At 42.7% G+C, this 24,053-nt stretch overlaps 1 protein-coding gene across 1 annotated transcript in view; it reads left to right on the top strand.

Annotated features, from left to right (window-relative positions):
• Window positions 1–24,053, top strand: part of LOC306667428 (laminin subunit beta-1-like) — a 69,947-nt gene that overhangs the window by 28,455 nt on the left and 17,439 nt on the right. The window contains 11 exon segments of the mRNA XM_079150050.1: window positions 2,072–2,207; window positions 3,422–3,580; window positions 4,660–4,787; window positions 5,015–5,138; window positions 6,101–6,302; window positions 7,080–7,223; window positions 7,445–7,676; window positions 11,207–11,370; window positions 12,415–12,639; window positions 13,614–13,828; window positions 14,863–14,959. Of these exon segments, the coding sequence (XP_079006176.1) occupies window positions 2,072–2,207; window positions 3,422–3,580; window positions 4,660–4,787; window positions 5,015–5,138; window positions 6,101–6,302; window positions 7,080–7,223; window positions 7,445–7,676; window positions 11,207–11,370; window positions 12,415–12,639; window positions 13,614–13,828; window positions 14,863–14,959 (1,826 nt within the window).

Raw genomic sequence — 24,053 nt, 5'->3', positions numbered from 1 at the left:
CCAGAGTGCTCTGCTCGTGGTTCTGTAGAGTTCTTACTACATTGGTTAATTGCTTTATTGTTTATCTCCCCAGTTAGACTCTGAGTTCCTTAGGACGGGCACTGCCCCCCTTGCCCCATTTCTCTTTCTGCATATAATTTAGTGAGAAATAATGGACTTACCAAGGAAGTATGAGGATCGGCTCAGGAAGTTGACCCTGTGAGGGTCCTGGTGCCAGGAAGCACAGCTTCCAAGGCCAATATTTGCTCAGTAAATATTTGTTGAAGAGTACGAGGAGTGTGGCTCCTCGGAAAGCTAAGCATGGGGCTGGAAAGAGAAGCAGTTGTCTTCAGTGGCTGGTTTGTGGAGGCTGCAGAAAGCCTGGCAGAGGCCTCACGACTCGAGATAATACGATACAGGGGAAACAACTGGGTTTTGTGGAAAGATGTAAACAGTGCAATGGGAAGGCAGGTTGGGTGGTGGTAAACTGGATAAACTAAAGATGGAGAAGGGTTGAGAAGTCAGTTTATGAAGCTGCTACAGCAGTAGGCAAGGACAGTCACAGTGACAATAGGAAGAGGCTGCTACGTTGAGATGTTTTGAAAGAAGATTTGAATATTGGGATAAAAGAGAAGGTTATAGCTCACCTGTACCGACAGAAAATTTCAAAATCTGCTGACAGAAGTAGCAGAGGTGAAGATAAGAAGTTGGTGTGTGAGGCGACGGACAGTTTGGAACAAGATGAATTAGCCCAGAGGGCAATTGGACAGACCATGGAAATGCCTCGTCCATGGTTGGAAATACAGAAATGCGCCCAGCGGAGTGCTGGGTTCCAGGAGCTGTAGGGCAGGTAGAGCCACAGGAAGTGCTCACCAAAGCAGCCGGTGTAGATTCAGAGCCCTGCTCATCAATGAGGGTGATTCTCATCTGTCACAAAGTCACCAAGGCTTGTGACCACAGGGAAGTGTGAAGAGAATTTGATTCTCCTGGAGTTGCCTCGCAGGGAGCTGTTCTACAGGGGAAGGCAGCCCCGGGAGCCTGCCGGGCATCTTCCTCCTCGCCTTCGTTCTCTTGTCTCCCGATTGCTCCAGAAGGATCTAGTTGTTTTCTTCCTCAGTGTTTCATGTTTTGGTCATTTGTTTCCTTGGTAAACATCTGGGGGAGGAAAAGAGGATTTTGTTTTGTCCATATGATGTAATATCTGATGACTGAATTTCTGAAAATGGCTGTTGGTGGTGACCTGTGCCAAAAGAGCCCTGGTTCCCAATGGGAACTGGCTTTCCTCTCTCAGGAACTGGTCACAGGGCGTTAAGGATTCCTATTCCTGTGGAATAATGATGTAACACACAGGATGCGGTCTTCTTCTGAACGGTGACAGCCATTTGGGACATTTTAAACAAATCTCTGAATGTTACATCTTTCAGTGATACCTGATTTCAGGTGAACTTTCGGATGATAAAGAAAAAATGCTAAAAGGGTGTTTGGGAATAGGTTTAAAGTAACAATTTCAAATCACAACTTAACTTTGTGTGTGGGTGTGTGTGTGGGTGTGTGTGTGTTTAGGTATGAAGAAAGAATCTGTAGAATACCTTCTAAATATTCACCTTAGTTGACTCAGTCGGGGGGCGGGAGTGCTTCACCCAGTAGAGAACGTGGGAGGGATTGAGTGCTGCCATTTTGAATCCTTTGGTTTGGGGTGCCTCTGGGATAATCAAGTTGGAGATGCCCTTCATGGAGTTGGATATTTGGATCTGAGGTTCAGTAAAGAGTTTACATTGGAAATAAAGCAAATATAAAGGATACCAAAGCAAGAAAGTGTGTGGTATCTACAGAAAATCTCACAATGGGTGGAGCATAAGTGAAGAGAGAAAGAAAGTAAAACTGAAAAGAGGTTTCATCATCATGCTTCTGAGTTTGGGATTCATTCATAGGCATTATTTTTTTCCCCACATATTTTTGTTTTGTGAAGGAAATAAAATTCTACATAAACCTTTTACCCCCGCCCCGTAATGTTTAATGGCAAATACCGACAGCTTGCAATGAACCAGTTCATGTATATGGCAAACACAGCTGACTTGGCTCCTCCCTGCAGTTGCTCTGCAGAGTCAGGCCAGTGTTCCTGTCGGCCTCACATGATTGGACGGCAGTGTGACGGGGTGGAATCCGGTTACTACTTCACCACCTTGGATCACTATCTCTATGAAGCAGAGGAAGCCAGTTTGGGGCCTGTAAGTAGGGGAGTGCGTGGCAGGTGGACAAAGCAGCATTTTGGAGGGTGGTTATGGCACATATGTGCTCTGTATAGAGGCCATTTATAAAGCATTTTTGTAGCTTTTGAATTGACAAAATAAGGGTGGGGATGTGCCTTTTTGAAAATAGTCTATATTTAAAGCTGAGTCAATTTGTAATTCACAAATGGACTTTGGAGCATTCACTAATAAGGCTTTTGGTTGGTGCATTGAAGAAATTTGTCATTGTAATAAAAAGTTTTCCTCCATTTTTCTCTCTATATGTGCTCCAAAATTATATCGGGCATCATATATACTCAGACTTTTTTCACTTATCATCCCAAAATGTAGTGATTTAAAACTATGTCTAGACTTCAGCTGAGATGGCTGAAGCAGTTGGGGTCTGGATGGGCATTTCTGTCCACATGACTTCTCCAAGCAGGTCTTTTGAACTTCCTCCTAGCATGGTGGGGTGAGGACATTGAGACTTCTTCACTGGCCTCTGGCTTCCAGGAAAGAGGAAGCAGAAGCTGCCAGATCTCTTGAGACCTGGACTCAAAAGTCCCAAAATATCATTTGCTGACATTCTATTGATCACACAGCCAACAAAGTCACAGAGAGGATAATGTAGTTTGTTTCTCTTGATGTTTAAAGCTGTATACAAATACAGGGCATAAAAGAATTGATGGTGGCCATCTTTGAAGATGACCAGCCATAGGTGTTGTATAACAACCTTGTGAACAAGACATCAGATTTAACTCATCAGTAATCAACAAGCGCCCATCAGCATATGAAGTTTATTTCCTTGGACTTAGAGCCTGAAACTAATGTCAATGAGAGAGATAGAAATCACTAGACATTAGACTGGCCTTGTCGAGCAGAGATGATTCTCTGGATCCCTCCTAGACTTGCTTGTCACAGCACTTAGGATATTCTTTTCCTCTATGTATATTCTCCTGTTTATATCAAACACGCTATATCCCAACCTTTTGAATTCCATCCCAAATGATCCAAGACTTCCAGCCACACAACTAAAAAGAAACCCATTACCTGCCTATGTTTCAAAAACTTTATACAACCTACTGGGAAATTTGTGACTGAAGAATAGACAGAAGAGCCATAGTTTTGAATCTTTCGGTGGCTTTGGGTTTCTTTGTGAAATGAAATTGAATTCCATATCATATAAAGCATACTACTGTTGCACTTGTCCCCAGGGAGTCAGTGTGGTGGAACGGCAGTACATCCAGGACCGGATTCCATCCTGGACTGGAGCTGGCTTTGTCCGAGTGCCCGAAGGGGCTTATTTGGAGTTTTTCATTGACAACATACCGTATTCCATGGAGTACGACATCCTAATCCGCTATGAGCCACAGGTGAAGAAATGCCTCCGTGGACTGTTGGTGGGGTGGTAGAGGGGGCACTGGTGGAAAACAGTACTTCTACAGGGACTAGCGATTTCTATGGGATATGGCATTTGTTTTGGAACAGATCAGCCTCTTTGCTATCCTCCTCTGCAAAGTTAAAATGTACATTTTTCTTGAATCCAGTTTAATTTAGTAATTTCTGGTTAAGCGGTTAACATGGCCGAATTGAGGAAACCCCATGGGCCTGTCTGCCCAAAGGTGGTCTCATTCCCCTCCCTGTATGGAAGGACTAGAGATGACGGTGGGAGGCAGCAGAGGTGAAAATAGTGCCAGAAGATGGAGGGGGTCACACCAGCCAGGCTGAGCCAGAGGTTGCCAAAATGTGTGCTAAAGAATTGGATCTAGCTGGGCACAGTGGCACACGCCTGTAATCCCAGCAGCCTGGGAGGCTGAGGCAGGAGGATCACGAGTTCAAAGTCAGCCTCAGCAACTTAGTGAGGCCCTAAGCACCTCAGTGAGACCCTGTCCCTAAATAAAATACAAAATAGGGCTAGAGATGTGGCTCACTGGTTGAGTGCCCCTGAATTCAATCCCTGGTACCAAAAAAAAAAAAAAAAAATGGATCTAAGCCTTAATGTTTGGATGGAATTTTTATAAACTAGTACAAAAGAAAGAAAGGAATAGCATGAGTAAAGAAAAGAGTTTTTTGGGACTCATTCCTTTGGGTGAGATGAGGGGTATGGCTGGAGCTGCTGTCAGGAGGATGCCAGGCTCAGTGAGGAATGTGGGCTGTATAGTTGCAGGAAGCTCGAAGGATTGTGAGCAGGGGATTATCGCCACTGGGACTTGAAAGTGGGCCATAAGGGAAGAGGCAGGGAGGGTCTCAGGGCGGGGGGTGTTTCAGCATCCAGAGAGAAGGGATTAGGATTGGAACTGGGGCAATAGCAGAGGAAGTGGTAAAGAGAGAGGAGAAGCAACTGTGTTTTCTATTTAAACTTGGCAAATGATGGGTTTAGAGAGGTCTTTATAAACACAGGCAACATTGGGCTAATGCAGATGGTCCTCTCGATGTTTGTTTCCTATTCTAGCTACCCGATCACTGGGAAAAAGCTGTCATCACAGTACAGCGACCTGGGAAGATTCCGACCAGCAGCCGATGTGGTAACACTGTTCCTGATGATGACAACCAGGTGGTGTCGTTACCGCCAGGCTCAAGGTCAGTGTGACAGTGGTTTGTAGCTCAACAGAACTAACTAAAATTAAAAAAAAAAAAAAAAAATTTCTAGTCTTGCAAGGGGTAGTGACTGTTTGAGAGCCAGACATTGACTGTTGACTTGCTTCCTTTGGAATTGTCACCCTAGAGCTTTCATTTTTCCTTCTAATGTTTATGTTTTGGATGCTTAAGGGCTGTTTGTTGTTGTTTTCCTCTCTGGTCCGTGGCAGATATGTCGTCCTTCCCCGCCCCGTGTGCTTTGAGAAGGGTATGAACTACACGGTGCGGCTGGAGCTGCCCCAGTACACCTCCTCCGACACCGACGTGGAGAGCCCCTACACGCTCATTGATTCAGTAAGTGCCAGGCCACCCCTGACACACCCAGGAAAGCCTGGACTGAGCCACGTGCACACCAGGAATCCCCGCTACTTAGTAGAGTGAGGCAGGAGGATGCCAGTTCGAGGTCCCCCTGGGCAGCTTAGCATGACCCTGTCTCAAAATGAAAAATCAAAAAGGCTGGGAATGTAGCACAGTGGTAGTGTGCCTCTGGGTTCGGTGCACACTACCATACACACACACAAAAGTGTCTAGATGCCAGGCGGGTTGGCACACACCTGAATCCCAGTGGCTCGGGAGGCTGAGGCAAGAGGATCACAAGTTCAGAGCCGGCCTCACCAACTTAGCAAGGCCCTAAGAAACTTAGCAAGACAAATGAAATATAATATAAATGAAAGGTAAAGAGGGGGACTGCAGTTGTATCTCAGTGGTAGAGTGCTTGCCTAGCATGTATGAAACGCTGGGTTCAGTCCTCAGCACCACATAAAATAAAGTTATAAAAAAAAATGGACCAGTGAATGTTTAAAAAAATATATCTATGTGGGCTGGGGATGTGGCTCAGTGGTTAAGCACCCTGGGTTCAACCCCTAGTACCAAAAAAAAGTGCCCAAATGCTTCCTTGAGGATTTTTGGGGGTAGCACCCATGAAAAGGTAAAGTAGATCATTCTTTCTTGCCTCCAAGGTCACCTTGCTTATAAAATTCCACCTGATGGAAAGGATCTATTTAAACTGCCTTTATCCCCAAATAGGAAGTATCTTGAACACTAGCATTTCAAAAACCATTGTGCTATGTAAAGTATATCTAAACTTTTCCTGGCTAGAACATTCAAGAATAGGAGGGATTTCACTTGACTTCGTGAGTCAGATTTTCTTCTGTTCAGGAACCAAAGAGGCCTTGCGAGTTTTATCTGTTTACCTGCTTTAACTGACCATGTGGACACAGCCATCAGGATTTTTTGCTGTTCTCCTTCCTTGGCAGCTTGTTCTCATGCCTTACTGTAAATCCCTGGACATTTTCACCACGGGAGGCTCAGGAGATGGGGTCACCAACAGTGTCTGGGAAACCTTTCAAAGATACCGGTGTCTGGAGAACAGCAGAAGTGTCGTGAAGACACCCATGACTGACGTTTGCAGAAACATCATCTTCAGCATTTCCGCCCTGTTACATCAAATGGGCCTGGGTAGGTATAGCCTGGCAGCTGGGGCAGGGGCTGCTTCCTGCTCTGAGTGTGCTTGGCCTCAGAGGTGCACTGGAGTGCAGGCCCTGTGGCTCCGTGTTCGTGCGAGGGAGATGGCATCTATGAGGGATTGTCTTCATTTTAAGTAGTGTTTTGGTAATCAAACTGGGTGTGGTGGTACCCCTGTAATCCCAGCAATGTAGGAGGCTGAGGCAGAAGGATCTCAAGTTGAGGCCAACTTTAGCAATTTATCAAGACCCTGTCTCAAAAAATAAAAAGGGCTGGGATTGTAGGTCAGTGGTAAAGTGACCCTGCGTTCAACCAAAAATTAATAGCACCATTGAAGATGGAATCGAAGTTTAGGAAACATACAAACAGCAGGTGACTAGGGAAAAATCCATGAGGATATTGCATGTCCATAGGTAGGAAGGGGAGTCAGGTGGAGTCAGAGGAGCATCAAATAACAGAAATTTGTTTTTCTGTGAAAGGTCAGAGCAGCCCCTAAAGGTCTCAGGTCCTGTGATATTTGAGCTCTGAAGGCCAGGTGAAACGCCTTCATGACTGCCTGCCTGGAAAAACTGGTTTGATCTGCCATCTCTACCCTGTTTCTTCTCTTCCACTCAGTGTAGGAATGATACTGTTTGACATGGGAATTCTGAATAAGCTGAAGTAGTAAGAGACAAGGCCCAGGTGGGCCTGCAGAGGAAATGGACCTGCTCAGAGGCAGGTGTGAGGTGCTGCTGCTTGTGACATAGACTCTGGCCTCTCTCCACCCTGCAGCTTGTGAATGTGACCCTCAGGGCTCCCTGAGTTCTGTCTGTGACCCCAGCGGAGGCCAGTGCCAGTGTCGGCCAAATGTGGTCGGAAGAACCTGTGACAGGTGTGCGCCGGGAACCTTTGGCTTTGGCCCCAGCGGATGCAAAGGTAGGTGTATGGGAAGCGCTGTTAAGCGTTCAGATTAGAGCCACAGTACTGGGCGGGGGAGGGGGTGTCCATCGCTCCAGAAGGCGATGCTGAAGCTGATCGCGTGAGCCTGTGAACATTGTGAACTGGAGTCAAATTTGCTTATTTTTAAAAGGGTGCTTCTGTGTGTCTGTCATTCAGTGAGTTTCTCAAGGCATTTTCTTGGTGGCCTCTTTCTGTAGCTTGTGACTGCCATCCTCAAGGATCTGTCAGTGCCTTCTGCCATGCGGTTACTGGTCAGTGCCACTGTTTCCAGGGCGTGTACGCTCGGCAGTGCGACCGATGTTTACCTGGGTACTGGGGCTTTCCAAGTTGCCAGCCCTGCCAGTGCAATGGGCATGCCGATGACTGTGACCCGGTGACCGGGGAGTGCTTGGGCTGCCAGGACTACACCACAGGCCACAACTGTGAGAGGTACGTGCACGCCACCCTCCTGAGACAAGAACGGTGTCGTCCTTGGCTAAGAAACATTTCCTTAGACAAACCCCAGACTTCATCTCTGCTGGGCTCCACGTGGCTCATGCATTTCTTACCGCCTTGCCATTTCCCAGGAGTCTGTTCACGTGTGCAGCACGAATGTAGTTCATACCTTCTGTGTGCCGGGTAGAGGCTGATTGCTGGGGATGTGGCAGAGAACAAAACCACCATGAATCTGCCTTTACGGAGTCATTTTACGGCTCACCATAGGTCTGAGAAGAAATCATGTCTCTGTTTCGGCACATTCTGGCCTCAGATGAAGTTGTGAAATGTTAGTGCCTAATTTGGGTCAAAGGAGAAATCAAATCCAAATGGGATTAGTCATTTTAAGTAGCTTTGTTTTTCAGAACATTTTATGCAATCACAGTTTCCAGGAGACCTATAAAATGTGCACAAGCAGAGCTGTTCTCCAGTTAGCAAGTGAATTATTATGAACCCCAAACCCTGGAGGAGTAGATATAGCATGTACCTCTAGTGACATTAACAATTTAGTTCAATAGATAAAAATAGTCCAGGTGAAAAACTACACACTGACTCATCCTTTCATGACTAATTAAGAAATGCAAAGTTACTGCGAGAAGCTGCTTTTGAGGGGGATTATAGCCTCCACCTTTCCATGTCAATAAATTCTCTCCTAATATCCATCCATTCCACAGTCACTTGTGAGACTTCAGCAGGCACTTCTTTGGGTGTCAGAGTTGCTTATCAGATGAAAAATGGTTAGTAAAAACTGAGTATGTGGTTAACCTAAGGCGTTTAAACATTCATGAAGCAAGCGCATGACTCTTGGCTTGATGCTGAAGTGGTATTTCAGAATTTGGAGGGCTAGCGACTAGTCCTTGGAATCAGTCATCACAATATTGTGCCATAAAAAGAACACAAGGAAAGAGTTACACAGAGATGAAAAGTAGGAAATTAATATATTGCTGTCATCTTTTGTTTTCTGCCCTAGATTTTTTTCTTTGTTGATCATTCAGAGGGAGATGGAGAACTAGTATGAGAAAGAGATAGATGAAAAAGTAAGATTAACCCGAAGAACGGAGGAGGGTGGGGAACAGAGGCAGACAACAAGGTGGTTACCTGCAGTGCTGCTTCACAGTGAGACGTACTGGAAAGGATTTGAAAGAGCATTGGGCGAGAAGAGACTGGTTGATATTTGCAGCTGGATTTGGGTTTTATTGGCAAAGGGTTTTAATTTTTTTTTTTTTTTAAGAGAATAGGAAGTGATGTGGGAGAAGGAAAGATTTTTAGCCCTGGGTTTGGAAGACAACTTTTTATTACAGTATTTGGAGTTCTGCTGTCTAGTTTGAGTCAATTTTTCATCCTTCTTTTCCTCATTCCCAGATGATCAAAGTTTCAATCCCATAAATTTAAAACTGTATGCTCAGGTTTGTTCTTGAGGGGAGGAAGTTTGGGGGAGGGCCAGGAAATGAACATTCTATTCGTCATGACATGTTTGTTCATTTTTGTTGTTGTTGTTGTTAATTTTTTTTATTCATTGTATACAGATGGGGTACAACTTTTCATTTCTCTAATTGTACATGATGTAGAGTCACACTGTTTGTGTAATCATATATTTACATAGGGTAATGATGTTTGTCTCATTCTATTATCTTTCCTTCCCCCAACCCCCTTCCCACCCCTCATTTCCTGCTACACAATGCATCCTTCCTCCATTCTTCCCTGACCTCCTTCCCTGTTATGTATCATCACTTATGAGAGAAATCATTCGTCCTTTGGTTTTGGGGGATTGGCTTATTTCACTTTGCATGATATTCTCCAACTCCATCCTTTTACCTGCAAATGCCATAATTTCATTCTTCTTTTTGGCTGAATAATATTCCATTGTGTATATATACAAGTTTCTTTATCCATTCATCTGTTGAAGGGCATCTAGGTTGGTTCCACAATCTAGCTATTGTGAATTGAACTGCTATAAACATTCATGTGGCTGTGTCACTATAATATGCTGATTTTAAGTCCTTTGGGTATAGGCCAGGGAGTGGGATAGCTGGGTCAAATGGTTGTTCCCTTCCAAGTTATCTAAGGAATCTCCATACTGCTTTCCAGAGTGGCTGCACCAATTCGCAGTCCCACCAGCAATGTATGAGTGTACCTTTTTCCCCACATCCTCGCCAACATTTATTGTTGCTTGTATTCTTGATAATAGTCATTCTAATTGGGGTGTGATGGAATCTTAGGGTACTTTTGATTTGCATTTCTCTTATTACTAGAGATGTTGAATGTCTTCGGTTTTATTTCACTCAGAAAAGTGCCAGAAACTTCCTCAGAAACCATTTTACAAAATTGCATCACTATGAATTTCCCAGCACGTCACACATAATTAAGGAGCCATGTTCATATATTATTTCTGTATCTAGTTAAATACATGATTAATTTCCTCTGAACAGCTTTCTTCTTTCTCCCCACTTTAAAAAAAGTATTACCTGTCTCAAAAAAAAAAAAAAACCACATGAAAGACAGGCTGGGGATGTGACTCAGTCCATGGTAGAGCATGTACCTGGTGTCCGCAAGTCCTGGGGTCAATCCCCAGCACCCCAAAACAAAACACAGAAAACACACTGAACTAGAAATCTTAAAACCTGAGTTGTAGGCCCTGCTCTGAATCTAACTTGCTTTATAAATTTGGGTGAGTTTGAGTGTTCAACTTCCTGTAAGTATGATAACTAGGATGGCTGAATTTATCTTGAGGATATTTGCATGACATAGTGAAAGAATCCCTTGCTGAATTGAAATCATAGCTCATTTATCTAACAAGGTGTATGAGCTTGGCAACTCATTCAGGCTCCATGGATCCCTTGTCTATAAATTGAGAGGATTGGACCTGTTGGATTTGGGAGTTAATAAATGACATCCCTCATTGCTGCTTGAGTTGGAACCATGTGAGACATGGACTCTAGAGTCACATAGTTGCAGAGCATCCCTATCAGCTTTCTTACTGGTAAAAAGCTGGATCAGATATGATTTTAGACCTGTGGCCGCCATGGGCTTGCTAACATGTTCTTCCTCCCTGGCATGGTATATAAGCCATGCTCACAAAGACTGACTCCTTAGGGAAAAGAGGGAGCAGAACCCCATGCTTGGGGCAGGCAGGTAGCTTATGGGACCTCCTCCTCTGGGAAGCTGTGAGCAAGAGGCCGTGTGAGGTGAGAGTATCATCCTAATGCAGTAGGTCTCCAACTGGTCCCCACATCAGTAGCATCAGCACCACCTGGGACCTAATGAGTCAGAAGCTTGAGGAGAGGCACCCAGCTATGTTTTGATAAACCCTTCAAGGGATCCTAATTGGGATCAAGTTTGAAAACCACTGTTTCAATAGAAAGATCTCCATGTGGAAACACAAAGAATGGGGTGAAAAAATGTCCCCAGGTAGAACACAGTTTCTAAGACTTCTTGGAACAGGTTTCTTGCAACTGGATCATGGCTCACTCTTGTGACTACTGCAGGTGCTTGTCTGGTTACTATGGTGACCCCATCATTGGATCAGGAGATCACTGCCGCCCTTGCCCTTGCCCAGATGGTCCGGGCAGTGGACGCCAGTTTGCCAGGAGCTGTTACCAAGATCCCGTTACTCTACAGCTTGCCTGTGTTTGTGATCCTGGGTATATTGGTAAGTCCTGTACCCATGTTGGGAGGCAAAGTGGGGGAAGGGTGTGTCTTTGATTCATTTTAAGGAGAAAGTGATGGTGAGTTAGTTAAGCTCACTTTTACAAGCCTTAATTAAAAGTTAAGGGAGTTGGTATGTGGATAGAGGTAATTCTTGAGTCTCTAAGATAATAATGTTATCAAGTGCACACAGGAACCCTTCCTCTGGGGAGCTGAGTAAGTGGCCATATGAGGCAAGGATATCAAGTTCATTCAAATCTACCCAAAACCCTGTGAAACCTTTTTCTGTTCTTAAACAATAGGAAGATTAGTTTAGTTTTTGTTTCTCCTTTCCCTTGTCTAACTCTTAGCCAAAGTGTCTCAGAGCAGTGAGGTGGTCAGATGGTGGCAGAAGGATGAAAAGAATATCATCCAGGAAACTGGCAGATAGCTGTGCTGGTCGGAGCTGAACGTATTCCTCACTGTTTATTATAATCACATCATCCGTTCACACTGAGTGAATTTAGCTGATTATGAGAATAAGCTCCCTCTTATTTCAGTCTTAGAACCTGTGATTCAAAACTAGCTACACTTTTGTGTGGTTCACATAAGCCTATGATTCAAGGATTTCTTAGGAAAATTGGTCATCACTGAGGATCCCATTTTTCAGATTGTGTAAGAAAGTGCAGTGATTTTTCAGTTTATATAATTCTTGGGGTAGGATTTTAACATCAAGTTACCCTTCACCTTGTTCTTCATTATTTAGCTCCAAGCCTGCTCCACCCATTTTTAATGAGAAAGCTAAAGTCCCATGTGCTAAGAGTCTTAGAACTCTCTTGCCCTGTTGTGACCTCTGAGGCCACTGCAGCAGCATTAGAGACCACAAAATATTTCCCTTTCCTGGCAGCTAGAAGCCTGTTCTCCCTCAAGATGTGATGGTCCCAAGCTCTGTCAATAGCACAGTGAGGATGAAGCAGTGGGGTTTGCCCTTGAGGCAGGAATATTGGTGGACTGTGATCTGGCTTTTTAGTCAAGCTGAAAGTCTGAAGCTGTTTTCCCTTCACACCAGGCTCCAGATGTGACGACTGTGCCTCAGGATTCTTTGGCAATCCCTCGGATGTTGGGGGGTCATGTCAGCCTTGCCATTGTCACCACAACATTGACACAACAGACCCGGAAGCCTGTGACAAGGAGACTGGAAGGTGCCTCAAGTGCCTGTACCACACGGAAGGGGACCATTGCCAGCTCTGCCGATTTGGGTACTATGGTGATGCCCTCCGGCAGGACTGCAGAAGTAAGATGCACATTCTCTTTGCCCTTGGTTGAAATGATTGCCACCATTCTCTTCATCATCGGGGTTTATTTGCATGTTTATTTTACATGGGAAAACATTAGTTCAGAAGGGTCAAATTTCAGTTTCAGTGAAAAAGACTGAATTGTTTTTTTAGCATTTCATCATTTTCTGGCAAGTGTGGAGTCTCAAGATGTGGCTCAGTGTCAGGGAGAGAAAACCAAAGGGAAAACTGGCTGTGACCATGATAAATGGCACACTACCTGTGTGTGAACTTGCTGACCAAATGGGACTTGGAGATCCTAAATACCCACGGCAGGCCACACCTTTTCTAGCATCATTAATGGAGCAGAGCCTTCCAGCTTAGTAAAGGGCAGAAACATCTCTAAAATCTTCCATATCTTATTTCTCTCTTATCAAGAGATCAGTCAGAGCCTTTTCTGCTGCTGCAAAGCCCCCAGGCCACTGTTGTTCGTACAAACCTGCGTGGAATGTTGGGGACCAGCAGGACTGGATTCCTTCAAGCCTTACTAGCTTAAAGGGCTTCTTTCTACTTCTTCCTTCTGACATGTTCATTACTGCATTTTCCTGCCAAGAACTTTAAATTATGAGATATCTCTCTTCCTGCTGGCATATATCTTTTTAAATTTCCAATAAAGTCTTCAATTTTAAAATGTTTCACCAACAGCTTATTGAATTTGTATATCTTGAAAATACTCTGAGCCAAAATCTGTCATTGTGCATTGTGCAAATATGTCATTTGCCTGAGAAATGTCAGAACGGTGTAGTATATCATAAGAACTTCTAAAGAGTAGTAATTTTAGATGTTTTTTTAAATCGCCTCCTTTCCTTCTTGCCTGTCAAGATTGAGATCTGGAGAGGGAAAGTCTTTGCTGATTAGAGGTACCCAGCGTCTGCATGCCTGTATATTTGTAAATGTAATCATAGGTAAATCTGATCATGCTGTTCTTTTTCAGAGTGTGTCTGCAATTACCTAGGCACTGTGCAGGAGCACTGTAATGGCTCTGACTGTCAGTGTGACAAAGCCACTGGTCAGTGCTTGTGTCTTCCTAATGTGATCGGGCAGAACTGTGACCGCTGTGCGCCCAATACCTGGCAGCTAGCCAGCGGGACCGGGTGTGACCCATGTGACTGCAATTCTGCACATTCCTTTGGGCCATCTTGTAATGAGGTAAGGGGCTATGGCAGAGGAGTGAGGATTTGATGAGCCTAGGTGACAGCTAGCCCATCAGGTGGTTTTGCCCCAGTTGTTGAAAGGCCAACATAACACACAAGTTGGCAGACACTGCATGAGCTGGCTGTCAGCCCTTACTTGTCCCCTTCTTGGCTAAGGTGACATAATTCTGCAGAGTCCTCATCTGATGCATCCATAGCATTTCATTACATGCCCCACTGCAGATGCAGACTCACCTGAGTGGATAAAAGTGTGCCACTTCCTTTTTTTTTAATTTTTATTTTTATAGACTGCATTTTGATTCATTGTACACAAATGGAGTATAGCTTTTCATTTCTGTGGTTGTGTACAGATACACCATTCATGTAATCATACATGTACATAGGGTAATGATGTCTGTCTCATTCCACCATCTTTCATTCCACCGCCCCCTTCCCTCCCCTCATTTCCCTTTACACAATCCAAAGTTCCTGCATTCTTCTATTATTCTCCCCCCCCACTTCCTTATCTGACCCCCAAATAAGACTTTTTCTTACTCAGCTTCAAAGGAACCAAATAGCCATACCCAACATTGCAGAGTCTTATTGTTTATTCACACATGCCAAGAATGATATGCTGCTAAGTCAAGTGAGTCAGATGGCCTAAGATTAGTGTTGATCTGTGAGGATAACAGAAAAAAAGCCAGGCCTATAATCCTAATGACTCTGGAGGCCAAGGCAGGAGGATCACAAGTTTGAGGCCAGCCTTAGCAACTTAGCAAAACCCTTCAGAAAAAAGGAAGAAAAAAGAAAAGCGTGAGGAAATGTTTAAATCAGTTGTACTATGCTATGGACCTGCTTTAACACTGTTGCAGGAGAGCAGATAGGATGTACTGTCACCTTAGCTGGAGGGTCGAGCCTCTCCTCAGAGAGCATGTGCAGGCCTTTTCAGGCATACAGCTCAGTCCACTTCTACCTGGCAGCTAGCGGGGAAAAGTGACAACTGGCTTCTGCCCTGAAGCTACTTGACCACCATCTATGTTCTGGCCGCAGTTCACAGGGCAGTGCCAGTGCATGCCGGGATTTGGAGGCCGCACCTGCAGCGAGTGTCAGGAGCTCTTCTGGGGAGATCCCGACGTGGAATGCCGAGGTGAGGTGCAGGTATTCTGCTGGGAGCTTTGATGGCAGGGGAAGGGGCAGGCTTTCCAAGGGCCTTTCTAAAGTGCAGTGCAGATCAGCATGTTTACATGACAAGTCCATGCCCAGTGCTTTTGGTTTTGCTTTTCTGATCTAATCTAGCCTCACAGATAAATGTATTCAGTGAAAAGTGTGTGTGCTCACACCTTCCCCACACCTGGGGTAGCATTGTTTGTCTCTTTGCACATGTAAGTGCATGTGCGCACATGCGCGCGTGCACTCACACATACACATACACACACACACACACACACACACACACACACACACACACACACAGATATGTTCCAAGTTGCTTTTGTAAATGCTTTTAAGCAAAATGGGAACATGTGAACTGTATATTTCTGCAAACTGATGTTTTTTTTCTTCCCCTCTCTGAACTGTACCTTTTGGCCACCTTCCTTGATGGCACATGTAGAGATAAACAGTTATTCTAGTAAAATCATTTGATTCTAGTGGGTCAAGCAGATTCTGTTGGCAGTTAAAGCTCTTGGTATCTGGGTGTAATATATTGCCCACATCAGTGAAATTGGAGGGTGATGTCATGGAGTCTTTGTGCACAACAAAGGGAATGTGGGGTTGGTTTTCCATGTCTGTTAAATGTGCATTAAACCCAGACTCTCACTTAGAGAAATGACATTTTCTTAAGAATGAAAACTTGGTAAAATCATATGAATGATAAGGATTGCTTAATTTTATTTTTATAGACTGCATTTTGATTCAAAACAGTTGCAGTTTTGTTGATCTACCAACTTATTTTCAGATCCAAAAGCAAAAACATTTATGGCAAAATTTTAACAAGCTGTTTCAACTCTTTCCTATTCTTCTGTTCCTACTTTTTCTTCTCTTTTAATTTATAACTATATATTTTCTATAGTTTGTATGCTCTTTGGTGTATTTTCTTTGTTGCATGCACCAAGTAGTAAGTCCCTGTTGGACTGTAAATTTTAAAATGACCTTTTTTTCTTTTGGATATATCATCTCCTTGGGATGAGAACAAGAAATAACAGATCTTAAGTGAGCAACTCTTGAAGTATTTCCTATAAAAAAACAGAAATTTAGGAACTATGTACCTTAATAGCAGAAAACTTGGAACAGTGGACAACACCAGAACAAATTCATATGACTTGTTCCTAAGTTGAGGCTTGGCCAGAAGGATTGGTGTGGACATCTTTGATTAAGGTTTGTTTCACAGAGGGGATGATATTTGCTGTGTCAATAAACAAGTACTCTTTCGTTTATCACTCTCCAGTCCAGATGTTGATTCCAATGAGCTCGGACTTTCTCAGTTCTATTAGGAGGTATTGACTGTCAGTGGACCAGTTGCTCTCAGATTTCTCTAGAAATAAAACCCTGGTTTCTCCAGGGCCTCGATCACTATCTGTTTAATTCCTCAATCTTATAGTGCCCCAAGGGCTTGATTCTTTTCCACATAATGGCTCTATCTTTGCTTATTCCCTGATTCTATCAGCCTGTGTTATTGGCAAAACAGCCTTGGCTGCCAAAGCTCTCTGACCTTTAGCCGTCTTAGCTCTTTTGGCATGAAATGCCTGTTACCCAAGGGCTGAGTCAATCAGAGAATTGTTCATGGAGTAGTCAGAACTTTACCTCTTACCCTTTTATCTTTTCTTTAAGCTTTTGCCTCTAAATCTGTCAGAAATTGTGGCTTATGGACCCCCATGCCAGCTTATTTGGGTCAAAATTTAGATCCTGTTTTAGAAACTTCGTGAAGAATGAGATTTGTAGCATTGAAGTTTGCCAACTTCTTTGTTCATTTTATCTAGAAGAAAAGTCAGCTCATTACATAGGAAACTGATAAGCAGGAAAAACAAACTTGTAATACAAACCCAAGTTTTCTGCAAGGAGAAGTAGTTTGTATGAGGAGAATGTATTGAATCTGGCATGTACATGCCTTTCTGCATCTCCCTTTGGTATTTCCTTTTTAAGATAATCAGACCTTTAGTTAATAAAGACACTACACACATCATCTGGCTTTAAGGCTTTCCTGTTGTGCTGTTGTGCAGTTGGATCCCAGTGACAGGAGGGCAGCAGGGAGCTAGGCAGATGGAATCCCATAGCGGAGAGCTTGGGTGCCTGGAGTCAGGCTGCCTGTGTTCAAGTCAAACACTCCTTCTGTATTAGGAGAATGCCAAGCCCCTGCTCCTCTCTGCCACCCCAGCACATTCCTCCCTTTCCTCAGTTTGGTATGAATATTTCCAATCTTCTTTCTATGCATTTATCATTATATGTATATAATTAAAAAAAAAAAACATGCAGAATTTGCTTTTAAAAAATTCAACCTCAGTTTTTTATATATTTTGTGACCCTTTTATTGTAATCTAAGTCTTCACACCTATTCAGCCCATCCCTGTTATGTTTAGATATGAAGTGTCTCCCAAAAGCTCCTGTGTGGGAAGGCAAGAAAATTCAGAGATGAAATGATTGGGTTATGAGATCCTTGATCTAATCAGTGCTTTAATCCACTTGAATGGATTATCTAAGTGGTAATTATAGGCAGGCAGGGTGTGGCTGGAGGAGACAGGTTGTTGAGGGCATGTCTTTGGGGTATGTATTTTGTCCTGGGTGAACTGAGCTTAGCCTCTTCTCTGCTTCCTGGTGGCCATGTCCTGAGCCACTTTCCTCTGCCATCCTTCTGCTGTGATGTTCTACCACAACTCAGACCCAGAGCGGTAGAATCGACCAGATATGGACTGAGACCTCTGAAACTATGAGCTCCAAATGAACTTTTCCTTTCTAATTGTTCTTGTTAGGTCTTTTGGTTGTAGCAAAAGCTGACTAAAACAACCCCAACTAGTAAAAAGTTGGTGGCAAGACCTTTGGAGATAGTATATGGGCTCAAGGGAAAATACCCAAGATGTATTGGCAGATTCTAGATCTAGGGGTTCCATTTTCTCCTTACTTTCTTATTAAATTACAACATCTTTGGGATTTTTTAAAGATGGGGACCAGAAAGCCCCTTTCCCCAAAGTGTTAAAATCTAGATGTAAAATACCTAACCTCTTTGCTAACTTGGGCAATTTAGTTATAAAATGTTGTATCTTTTTGAGTGTTAAGGTCTATACTGCCCTTTGGGTTTGCATTGACTGGGCTGGGATGGGACATTTGGAAATTTGGGGGAAGGGGAGCATTTGGGTTATCACCATGATGGGGCAGTTGCCATAGGATGACAAATGTCCCACAGTGCTTAAGGCAGACTCTCAGGCAGAATACACTGGGTCCCAAAGGCCTTCGATAACCTGCAGAGGAGGCTGAAAACCTACAAAGCATCTAGAGAGAGCGAGAATTGAATTCCCAATGGGTGATTCATGGCAGCCACAAGGCCTGCTCATACTGGATGGCAGTGGGAGCGAGACTCAGTATGGTCCAGTGATCACAGGGGCAGTAAGAAGCAGACCAGGGGTTGGGGTTGTGGCTCAGTGGTAGAGCGCTTGCCTAGCATGTGTGAGGTACTGGGTTCAATTCTCAGCACCACATAAAAATACACAAAATAAAGGTTCATCAACAACTAAAATGTGTTTAAAAAAAAGAAGCAGCAGTAGCAGACCAGGCTCAGGTCTATTTGCACTGGGGTGCATTAGAAATGGGAGTAACAGAACTTGAGGGACTGGGTCCAAAGATCAGCAAAGACAAGAAGAAATGTTATCTAAAATTAGATGGTACTATGAGGAAAGAACATATTCTTTTCTTGAACTATGTAATTAATTGCCAAATATATTTTCAGTTGAAACGGTTTGTTGGAGGGCACAAATTTAGACTTTCTGGTGCCATCTTGCAAACAATAAGCTTATAGAAAGACTTAGGTCATAATATTCTCCTTATGGAAAAAAATGTAGTTATGTAAAAGACAAATGAGTTGAGCCTCCAACATACAAATTGTTGAATGTTCCTATTGTCCCAGCAAGTTGGGCCTCTTGGCTGATGGTGCCAAGTCTGAACAAGCCCACCACTGTGCTGGGATGGAGAGAGAGTCTCATCCACCCACTGAGAACATGCTGGAGGAAAGTTCAGCCTGGAGCTCTGCATTGTGCCCCCCAGAAGCTAAAGGGTCATGTAAGGAATCTTTCTGTTGATTCATAGATTGCAAAGGGAGGATATGGTTTCCATTTGGGACCTTGGCTCTTAGAAAAGGCCAATGTCTCTAAATCCAGAGGAAGACAACTATGGGGCACAGGTGAGAGGCCCTGAGCAGTGGCCCTTTTCCCCATCATGCTTGTTTCTTATTTCACATTTCTCTAGTAAAAAAAAAAAAAAAAAAAAAAAAAGTGCATTCTTTTGCCCACACATTTATCTTTAGAATGCCTGAATTCTTCTCTCAGGTTGGAATTTCTTCTATAATCACTCCTCTTATTCTTTATTTCCATTGTACTTCAGGAAATCAGACTTTGAGTCTTTGGAGAATTGTAAATTCTGTTGATAGGAGGGTGAAGTCTTTCTTATCTAATCCTAATAACAGAATGTGGGTCCCTGGAAATGGGGATCTAGACTAGAAGTGGGCAGACTTCATGCAGCCCACTTCCCTTGCTAGTAACTAAATAGCCTGCTAATTTATATCTTATCTGCGGCTGCTTGTGCTGCAGTGCCAGAGTTGAATGGTCATGACAGACAGAGTGGCCAGTAAAACCTAAAATAGTCACTCTATGGATCCTTATGTAAAAAATTTGCAACCCCTGGGCTAGTCAGGCAGCAATTTCTGTAGGTGAAATCATAGTCATCCTCCCTCTTTCATTCCAAAATTGAAGTTATAGTACGGGGGCCAAAAAAAGGGAAAGGGGTAGGAAAGAATGTCAGAAAACAGAAAACCACATGTAAAGACATACAAAGTATTCAAGTTTTTCTTTTAGTGAAATGGAAATGTCCTGGTAAAGTATCAGCTAACCTTTTAGTCTTGCTGCAAATCCTAGAGACCCACATTACTTAAAAAGCAAAGCTGGTGGCAGCAGATAACTGTCATCTGGTACTTAAGATACTTAAGACTTTCTGTGTCCCAAGGCAAATGTAAGTTTCCAACAGAAAGGTGGATAATGAGCCCAGTGTTGACTGACATGTGTGCATAGTGGTGAGTGGACAGGGCTCTTGCCTTGACCTGAGGCTGGCTATTTGGGGAAATGGAGCACAGAAAGCAGGAAGAGAGTGGAACAGATCCCCTGTCAGTTGGTAGGGCAAGATCAGTGGGAACTGAAGTCATTAGATAAAATCTTATGGAGAAAGTTACTTCTAGTGGGCATTTGCAGAGATCTGATCAGTGCTGAGCATTTTCACACATATGATTATCAGTCTTGATTTTTTTTTTTTTTTTTTTTTGCGGTACTGGGGATCGAACTCAGGGCCTTGTGCTTGTGAGGTAAGCACTCTACCAGCTGAACTATCTCCCCAGCCCTATCAGTCTTAATTTTATCCTTGCAGCAACCTCTGAGGGTAAATCTAACTAACCTCCCTGTCATAGTTGACTAATCTCAGAATCAGGTTAAAAGGCTTGCCTGAAGATGTGTGAGGGGAGGCCAGGGCTCTGAGGCCATGCCTCGGAGCCCAGGGTCCTGCTCTTTCCACAGTCCTGGTGGCTCCTTGTTAATAGCTGGTATTTAGAGAGAAATTACTGTTATAGCTGAAAGACAATAAGGACATCATGTAGTGCGAAGACCATAGGAAGTACCATTAGGAAAAAATCTTGGCTGGAGTCTTGGAAGATTTGGTTTCACCCTTGTGAAAAGCCTTAAATGACAGGCCTTGAAAGGTGGACTTTGCTTAATGGGGAAATCAGCTCTGGAGAAGGAGAGGGAAGGGTATGAGGAAAGCAGGTTTCCATTCTGACACCGACTTATACATGTTTTCCTCTGGGCCTCAATGTCTTTAAAATTGGTACAATAGTCTTCATGTACCTAGCTCTTAGGTATCATGTTTTAAATAAGAAAACTTAGTAAACAGAGGGGACACCTCCTGACCACAGAAAATGTATTTGCAGATGAACATGGAATTCTTGGGGCTCATTAAAATAATTTTCTCTCGTGAAATGCTGTTCTTGAACTTCACGATTTGTTCATATTAAAGATCAGGCAATAACTTTTTCTGTATATACTTTCCTCTTTCCAAGAGAAAGTTTTTGATTCTCTGCCAAATACTATCACTTCCTAATGCAATGCTGTGCTTGAAGCACACCCTTTCTCATAGAAGGCTGCTGGAGTGCGTCAGCCATGGCCTACACAGTTGGCTTATCATTGTTTAGATCCTGGTGAGTGTGAGAGATGACCTTTGAATTTCCTTCATAATGTTAGTTAGTGTCCAAGAAGTTTTAAGTTGCCAGGTGTGACCCAACCTTTCTCCTCCAGGCATGTGAGTAGTAAGAGTTTCACTAAAAGATCTGGGGTAAGGAAAGGTCTTTTGACAAGGTCATACATGTGGGTCTTCTGATGCTCATCTCCTAGGGGACTCCAAGAAGCCATTTTGGAAATATGTAAGCTGGGAAGGAAGCACATGTTCAGGAGTGTAACCATTTCCCAGCTTCAGTTTGAAATTAAAACCGGATGTATTCTGGAACAGTTGTTTTATATTCTTTGAGAGTGCAGAGCTTCTTTTTCAGTGATGATCAGCTCCTCAGTTGAAGGAAAGGAATGTTGGGCTAAACTGGTGGTTGTCTTTTGGAGAGATTTGAAGCCCTGCAGGACCCAAACTACCCTCCACCACCCAGTGGCCAGATAAGGAGGGAAACTTTATCTGCCTTTTGAGCCTATGGTGCCAGCCCAGTGTTTTTTCCCTCAAAGATGCTTGTGACAGAATGAGTGCAAGATGTGCCCTTAGCAATGCAATCGGTGAAAAATCAGAGAAATGTTAAATAAATTCAATGTTGACCTGCATCCCTTGCCCTAATCATGAACCCAGTAGACACCTATGCAGGATTGAACTAAAGTGTATCTTTGCATGAGCTATGGGGAAAGAATAATTTTCTGAGCAAACTAAAAGCTATCTGTGTAGCATATGCCTCAGCTATCTGAAGCCTGGGGAGGTGTGGGGTAAGTGGGCTTTAGTAGGTGGTTCTTGGGGCACTTACAGGGATGACTGCTGACGGGGGCAGGAGTGAAGTGGTTTCAGTATCATGGGTGGCATTGCTTATCCCTCTATTACATAGGCCCTTACACTTGTGCATCAGTTCACATTGTGAACTCTAAAGTCATGGTTCTACTCCACCCTTGAGAAGGTATCTATACACACACACATTTGCTCACACTCTTGCTCTCTCTCTCTCAAACATACAAAGAAGGTGGAAACAGCTGGAAAAATGACACGGTCAATACTCAAAGTCAGGTCTAGCAATGCTCAACAGCACATCTCCTGGGACCTTGTAGAATGTTAAGTTGTTGGGCCCAGACCTCCTGAATCAGAAGATGGGATGAGGGAGCAGCAAAGGCATCTGTTTCATCATCCCTCTAGGTAATTTTGATGCAAGTCACCTGGTAACCAAGTTTTCTGGATGACAACGAATTTACCAAAATGATATAAAAATCATTCTTAAAATTTAAATATCATTTTTTAAGGTAAGCAATACTGTTATATTACATGTGAAATCTGGGTTGTACCTATTGAAATGTGTGTGTGTGTGTGTATATATATATATGTATATATATATATATATATAAAATATCTGGGTTTTTATGTGAATATATGAACTTATATCCCCAAATACATAGGTACATTCATGTAAAATATTATGGTTTATATGTATAGTGGTTTCTCTAAGTTGTATTGGTAGGTATAGGACTAATGTAGAAAAATTGTTAGGGTTAGTTTAGGAATTGAACGTTATTATCCATATATAGGAATACAAATATGAATATATATGTAAAAATATACATGAAAATATTTAAGTGGGTGTAAATTTTATATAGTTATTTTTCTTTTAAGATGGATACTCAATTTTAATTATAGTTTATGATTATGTAACTGAATATATATGAAAATGTATGAGCATGAATTTGGTTGCTGTTAAGGTATATTCATATATATGTGAATGTATACAAACATATAGGAATATATATGTGAAAATATATATGGATATTCAAACTAAGAAAAGAAATTTAAAAAAAAATTTAAATATCATAAGGCTTTCAGGTGTAGCCTTATCTAAGTTCTTATTCTGTTCATCCAAGAAACTGAAAGTAGTACCTTTCTCATTATTTTTCTGGTTTTTCACTAGGTATTCCACTAAAACACAATCCCATGAATGAGTTTGAGATACAGCTGGGTAAAAAAAATGTAAAAACAAGTTTAGGTTTGTTTGTTTTCCTGCCGAACTCCTCTGGATCTTTAATATGCTGAAATTTCTTTTTATGTGTTTATTAGTGTGAAATGTGCTCTTAATCTTCAAGGGGAAGATGTAGAATCTCCTGTATGGACCTTGATCATGGAACCCTTTTTTCAAGGAACATATAGAATAAAGGGTATAGAAATCACAATTAAAATTACACATAGCTTGCTTAAGCTATTTCTTGGTTCAGTATTCTTTCCAAAATTAGGAAAGAATAAAACATGCCTTAGGTGTTTAAAAAAAAAATCCAAGTTTTAATTTTAAAACCCAAAGTTTAGTTTTGAAAACCCAAGGCACCAAGAAAAGTATGTTTTGTAATCCTGAAAGTTAAAAACTGGAATATTCTAAACTTCCGATTACTAGCAAATAAGCCTAAGACTATGACTACTTTTCTTTTATCCAGTGGAAATGTAATCAGGTAACACTGGGCGGACCATCAGATACAGAAAGTGATATTAAAAACTTAACAGTTTTTTGAGTGCTTTTTAGAGATCAGATGCTCTCCTAAGCACTTTAGAATTTAGTTATTTTTATCCTCAAAGCTATCATATAAGGTAGGGGTAATCATGCCTGTTTCACAGATGTGGAAGCCATGACTCAGTTTCCTAATTGCCCAGGGTTCCATAACAGAGTTTTTTTGTTTTGTTTTGTTTTGTCTGTACTGGGGATTGAGCTCTAGGGTGCTTTGCTACTGAACTACATCCCCAGTCCTTTCCTTTTTATTTTGAGA

Source organism: Sciurus vulgaris (assembly GCF_902686455.1).
Source record: "Sciurus vulgaris genome assembly, chromosome: 8".
Lineage (NCBI taxonomy): Eukaryota > Metazoa > Chordata > Mammalia > Rodentia > Sciuridae > Sciurus > Sciurus vulgaris.
The sequence above is the reverse complement of the archived record's forward strand: the minus strand, read 5'-3'. Positions and strand labels throughout refer to the sequence as shown.